General features: G+C 39.9%; 1 protein-coding gene across 1 annotated transcript; it reads right to left on the minus strand.

Annotated features, from left to right (window-relative positions):
- Window positions 1-3043: 3043 nt before the first annotated feature.
- ATXN7L3B (ataxin 7 like 3B) lies at window positions 3044-6723 on the minus strand. Its single transcript, XM_017891716.1, has one exon. It carries the CDS (start codon window positions 6385-6387, stop codon window positions 6094-6096), a length of 294 nt encoding a protein of 97 aa, XP_017747205.1. The 5' UTR covers window positions 6388-6723; the 3' UTR covers window positions 3044-6093.
- Between the last annotated feature and the right edge of the window lie 278 nt (window positions 6724-7001).

Raw genomic sequence — 7001 nt, forward strand, 5'->3', positions numbered from 1 at the left:
TACTGATTGCATTTTCTATACGTGAACATCCTCTCCGTTTACTTGGGATTTTCCCAACATATTAGAAAATATTATTTTCTTTATAAAATCTTACACATTTCTTGTGATATTATTTCATACGACCGTTATAATGTGTTGAATTACAATCTAAATTTAATAACACTTTTTAAATGTTGGTATTCTGATTTTAGATATTGATCTTATATCCAGTAACTTTGCTAAATTTTCTCACTACTTTCAATGGCATGTTTGTAGATTCTATAAAATTATCCATGTAGATGTAGATGTCACCTGAGAACAACTGTTTCTAGATTCTATAAAATTGTTCATGTAACTATCATCTTAGAACAGTAAAAATTTTGTTTCTTCCATTCCTGCTTTTAAAGGGAGTGCTTCCAAGTATTCATTATTAAGCATAGTAATCGGTGTAGATTTTTGGTACATACCCTTTTGCAGTGTGTACAAGTTCTTGAACTTTTGTTTCTATATTGTTAATGTCTTTTTTTAGGCAATAATTCATATTGAATTTTTTCAAACTATTTTTCAGTATCAATTCAAATTTTCACATGGATTTTCTCTAATGATAATGTGATGACTTTGAGCTGAAATCTTGCCATCCCGTGATTAACCTGACTTGCTGACGTTTACTTTTGTTATTTTAAAGGAGTTGGTTTGCTAACATCCAAATGAAAAGAATCTATTTTGATACTATTTTGCCTATGTTTTCGTCATTGTTTCATTTGCTGTATTGTCTATAATTTCTAATTGTGTGGTGTTTTAAAAGTTATAGTGTATTAATTTACTTAAAAAATTTACAATTCCTTGAGTTACTTTTGAGTTCTATTTTAAAATAGACTTCCCTTTTTTCTGTTTTCAAATTCATTGCCCTAAGGTTGTTCATAAGAATCATGGACTTTTCATTCTGTTTTGTTTTTAGTTATCATTCCACTGCTTCAACAAAGACCACTGACCTAGGAGTCACAACACCAGCATTCTACTTTTGCTTACACCACTTGCAAATTTTTGCATTTTGAACTATGGGCAAGTCACTGCTGCTGAAGATATTTTTTTCATCTCTAAAATCAATTTAGTATTTACTTTTTGGCTCACATATTTCCAATGAGTCTCAAGAAATATACGATTGAAAATGTTTTCAAAATGGAAAATACAAACAAAAAAATCCCAAGAGTTTAAGGTTTATCCGCAAAACCTTTTTGAATAGGAACATCACTTCTAATGCTGTCCTCCAACGCAACATTAAGGGCATCTTTTGGTAAATAAATGAAAATCAGAGAGCTCATAATCCTTCACAGCAGAGAAAAACTTCTGAAATCTGGTATTATGTCTCGCTGACTTGAAAACTGGCAATTCGTTAACCATAATTAAAACCAACATGAAAATAAATTTAGTAACTATTGTGCTTTTAGCACATAAATGGTTTATTCATAAAACTTTTAAAAAATTATAAGAAAAACTTTACAACACTTCAGATAGGTCTTAAGAGAAGGCAATTTTACTTATTAATGTGTGCAAAGAAAGTTCTTCCTGAATTTTTAGTTACTTCAGCATACTTCATTTTGTCTTTGTCAACATCAAGAAATCATTTATCAGGTTCTTGATCTGATGCTACATGCTGTAGTTAAAATGCTAAATCTAGGAAGTTAAATATGGGTAGTTAAAAGGTATGCGATGTGTTTTTTCTTTTTTTTTTTTTCTTTAAAGAGCATACTAATTAGAAAACATAATAACCTTCAAAGTCCCATTGTCAAGTATTTGGTAAAGCATGGGTCTTGCAATTATCTTTTTAGAAAACTAATTAGCTTAGCACTAAATATATTAAACTCCAAACCTACAAAATAGGAACCAAAAGGATTTGCTGCAGATGCATTTGAAAACTAATTGATAGTAGATCCCGACAGTGAATTTTAATAAAAGTAGTAGAAATCTTACTTAAGGCAAAATAATCTTGGTGAAATTTCATTTGAAGAATTTCTCTTGCTACGGTTGCATCATGGGTTTTACACGTCAAATTTTTAAGTTTTCCCAAATCACCACGTTGGCCCAGGTCTATTTAAACTGGACAGTGACAAGTACATTGAGTGCTCCTAGAGACTCAATACCATGTTACACATCTATAAGCTTCCCTGAGGTATCCTATTGAGTCAGAGATTCTTCTCTGGACCCATTTCTGAAATTTTTATTAATCTCAATATTATTTCCAATATGAAACTTTAATAAATTAGAACACTTAGCAAGAGACTTATTAGGACACAGGATCACTAAGTAGTTTCTAGGGAAAGTATTCAAACTGTGGGTTAGGAATTGGATGAAAAGTTCAGAATTAATATTAAAATGAAATGAAAGATCTAAATTGTTGAGGTAAGTTTTTTTTAAGTATTGAGAAAAAAATTACAAAGGCAGAATCATTGTCTGCTGTGAATCACTTACCTTTTGAGAGCAAGGATATTAGCTTAAATAGATGGTAAAATGTACATACTAGGATATATTGAGTTCAATTCAAATGGAACTATCTTTCACAGCTGAGAAAAACTTCTGAAATCTGGTATTATCTCTCGCTGACTTGAAAACTGGCAATTCGTTAACCATAATTAAAACCAACATGAAAATAAATTTAGTAACTATTGTGCTTTTAGCACATAAATGGTTTATTCATAAAACTCTTTTAAAAAATTATAAGAAAAACTTTACAACACTTCAGATAGGTCTTAAGAGAAGGCAATTTTACTTATTAATGTGTGCAAAGAAAGTGTGGGCTTTTATTGACAGCACTGGACTTACTTTACCACCTTCTTACCTCATATGGAAAAGGGATGATTGTATATGGTTTGACTCTTTCACTGTATGATACAGTTAAATTTGCAGGCCAAATTGAGAAACAAGGGTGGACAGTTTCTCTATTCTGATAGAACTCCTGTTAGGGAGAAAGTATTAAGGTTCAATAGCAATTAATTCAACATTTACCTTATTATGTCGATACCTGAAAACATACAGTTTTAAAAGATGAATATAGAGTCCAAATAGACATTTTTTAAAATTTTGTTTATTACTGTTTACCAATGGGGAGATGCAGTTTATTTACACCAGCAGCCATAGGGGAAAGGGGAATACAGTTAGTCAGCTATCTGCATAGGATGGACTACTTATGCAAAAATAAGAATCTCCAAAACAAAGGACAGTGGTGAGCTTCACTACCCTCCCCCGATGATCCCAGCATGCGATAATGCCAGGCAGTGGTCCCTGGGCATGCGATGGTGGGAACTAATGTATGGAAGAAAAAGCCACAAACCACGGAAATTTTAAAGAACCCCCCATTCCCCCATAACACATACATACACACACACACTCAGATACATAATAGGATTGCAGGGTGATCAATACACTTAATCAAGAAGGGAAAAACAGGAATTCTGTTGTTAAAAGGAAGATAGGTAGGGAAAGGGAGAGTTCCTAACCACTGTCAACTATATGGTAGGGAGCATTCTCTCCCCAGAAAGGACTCTGTACCCTCTGGGCACCTGTTGGACCAAGCCCACCTTATACCCATCCAGGGTAGGGGGCTATTGCCCTACTGGTAGAGGGGTCAGAAACAAACAAAATAAAACAAAACAAAAGAGAGTAATATGAACAAAGTATTACTCAAAACTACTTCCCACTTCCTCCTCTAACCAGGAGAAAAGGCCAGAAAGAAAACAGTAATTTCAGGATTTGAGTTCCCTATCTGAAGGTAGGGGGATTGGACCGTGGCCTTTCTCCTTTACTATCATCCCACTTCCAAGACATTGTTAGGAAGTAGGCCAGAGTCTCACTTAGACTCTCCTTTCTTCATCCTCTTAGATGTCTATAAGTCAAGGGCAAAGATATCTCCAAATTATTTTAGCTCTTGCAAGGTTTGACTTTTTTAAAAGTTACTGCGACTCTTTAAGACTAATCTGTAACTAGGCCCCAAGCCTGATCAGGACAACTCTAGGAGAAGGCAGTAACAGTTCCAAGGCCCAATCTCTATGGTTTCCTTAATCCTCTACAGTATGTAATCTAAATCAGTCTACACAGTCTAAACAGTACCTTCTGGGATAAGGTCCGATACATGCACAGCAAGGGTTAGAGAACGGATAAGGACCAACTCCATCCCCCTGTGTGTCAATCAGCCTTTACTGCTCTTCTGCTTAGGTCCTAACAAGCAGTACTGAAATGGAGGTGGGAAGATACAACTCCTTATGAAGTAAGACACAGCAAGAGGGCACACTAGCAAGGCAGTCCTATACAAGAGAAATGCTTAGGCATGATACTGCATTTTAAATACAAAAAATTAAGTTCTCTTCCAATTCCAATCCCAACAGAGGGAGCCATAAGAAAGATTCTCTTCTGAATCTTCTACAAAAACAAGAGACAAAAGAAAGAAAGAAAAAAGAAACAAAAACAGAGGCCAAGAAAAAAGAAATTGGGCAGGCTTCAGAAGCAGGAGCATTAAGAGCTGAATTGAAACTGGTCAATGTGAGAGCTGGAGTGGAAGCAGCACCTGGGGCACCAGATAGGCAGTGGAGCAAGGGACAGGAGAAACATGGGGCCAAGCCAGACAGATGAGGCTGGACCCCCTACTGGGGCACAGAATGAGGTAAGAAAACATTTCAAATAAAGCAGCACCGTTCTGCTCACCTCGGGGCTCCCACCCCTTTATACTTCATAAACCCTCGCTCAGGGAATAAAGTGGAGGGTAGTTTGATATGTGGTTCTTACTTCCCATCTTCCCCTATACCATTCCCTAAAGTCAGGAGATTCTGGAGGTCTTTCTCTGACATCTAACAATAAAAGGACTGCTCCTCTTGTCAAGATCCAAAGGGGACCAAGTGGAAAGGACTGCCCCTTTCGAGGGGCAGAGAGAAGGTGGTGACAATCTGGATGTTCACCATAGCAGAGTTCTGACTACCCAACCAAAGAAACAGGGACATTCAACAGGATTCTGCACACAGTCAGATGAGATAATCCAGTCCTGCTCCTTGGCTCCTAGCACTAATCCATTCACATTATTGGGGGCAGCTGAAAGTGCCCTCTGGGCTCAGTTTTCAAACCATAGCCTCCTGCACAGCCATGATGCTCTTCTATAGTTCAGTCCTGACCCCAGGGTGGGAGGCAGGTAGTGAACTGGCTTAATGACCAAGTCATACCCATGGACTGGCTAGGTAACCAGTAACTCAGAGTAGGAAGTGACTGCCCTACTAAACTTATGTCCACAGCATAATACATCCAGACATGAATCTTGAAGTTTGAGAGATCGTGCATAGTTGCAGAAGTCCCTGCTACCTCCCCAGGGGATCATAATCGAATCCTCAGCCTGCCTGGACAACCAAGTTGTCCATTTGCCAAGCCTATGCCACCAGGTTGGAGGGCAAGGAAGAGGGCTCTGCTCAGTCAAATGCTAGGCGCTGTCCTCAAGTCAGCTGAATCATTGTAAAGTCTGGACTTTTGGGAAATAGGTGGTTTTGACCTTTTCTTCTTGCTGGAGTCAAGGCTACAGAGCTTCCCTATCACACTTGAGACTTCTTTTCCTTGGATTTCACAAATTGAAAATGTTAGTATCCAGATCTTGCACCTGACATTTTCTTGTCTCAGAGAAGCCCATATCAAAGGTTCAGATATCAAAGGGGCAGTCCCACTGCAGGCCACTGATTACGGCCTGACAGACTGTGATGTCCAAACTGTCCAGGAAGCCCTTGACATCAGGCAGACAGAAAGGCTGAGGAACCAAAAATTTTATATGCTGGACACACAACTGCTCACCTGTGCACTGGGGGGCACTACAGGATCTTGCGCACATCCTGGTGTATTTCAACAGGCACTGCATGGCCCGCAGGCTGTGCAGCTCCTCCTGCCCAGGGCTTCAGAGCTTGCTCCAGGTAATACACTTTAAAAAAAGGATTCCTAAACTATCCACTTTGGGTTTTTAAATGCTAGTATCTTCAAGGGGAATTAGAACTTTTGTCTGATTTTTCTACTTTTTTTCTACTTAGCTTACTCCTCCAAGCCACAGGACCAGTCTGTTATTGTCCTGGCCACTTTGAGACTCTCATTTTGCAGCTACTGGAATTCCGGAGGTGAGCGCTGCAGCTGCTGATCAGGCCCATTCCCAGGTTCTCCGGGAAGGGAGCAAAGCGGTAGGCGGCACGCTCCTTTGTCTTCCACTGGCTGAATGCCAAAATCCTTCACGCTACCAGTCTCTGCGAACTCCAGGTAGAAGTAGCCACACTTGACTGCCCGGTGCACCTCAAAGCAGAATCCCAAACAAGAATCCTCTATCAGGTCTACGTAAATCTCCTGAGCGATGGCCTCTAGCTTGTTAGTATCCAGATTGGCCAACGAAATTTCCTCCATTTTAATTTGTAAACGACTGCGGAGAGGGCGCTCGTTTTACTCACGGCAGCAACACGTCTGGCTCCGCGGGCCGCGCCTAGGCCTAGATGCCTTTCAGAGCCCAGTCCTCTGGCAGCGGGGTCGGTGGTGTCCGCGGCGGCAGCAGCAGCAACAGGGGCGACTGCTCCGGAATCCCAAGTCCTTCTGTTTGTTTTGGCGTTCCCTGGGTTGCGGGCCTTTTAGCTGCGCCTGGCCCAGGACACACAGCCAAACCGTCTCAGCGCCTCACCCAGCCGCCGAGGCCTCTTCCGCTCCCCTGTCGAGCCTAGCCCCGCCTCCCCGCTTCCGCTCCTCAGAGCGCCTGCGCACTGGTTCCGCGCAGACTCGTGGAGCCTCTCAGCGCGCTGCGGCTTTGAGAGCGTTTGAGTTTGTCGAAAGGAACGCAATGAACCTAGTGTACGACTTCCATTATCTCTAATTATTAAACGATTGCGAGGATATTATTTTATGTTACTTTATTTATAATTTAAACATTCGCTAATGAATTCAGCAGCCATGCTTAACTGATATCCTCTGAAAAACGGAAAAATTTAATAATATGCACTGTTGTGGTGTGATTGGAAACATTTTAGGAA

This window comes from Rhinopithecus bieti, unplaced genomic scaffold, assembly GCF_001698545.2.
Source record: "Rhinopithecus bieti isolate Rb0 unplaced genomic scaffold, ASM169854v2 scaffold_1895, whole genome shotgun sequence".
In the NCBI taxonomy this organism is placed as follows: Eukaryota; Metazoa; Chordata; class Mammalia; order Primates; family Cercopithecidae; genus Rhinopithecus; species Rhinopithecus bieti.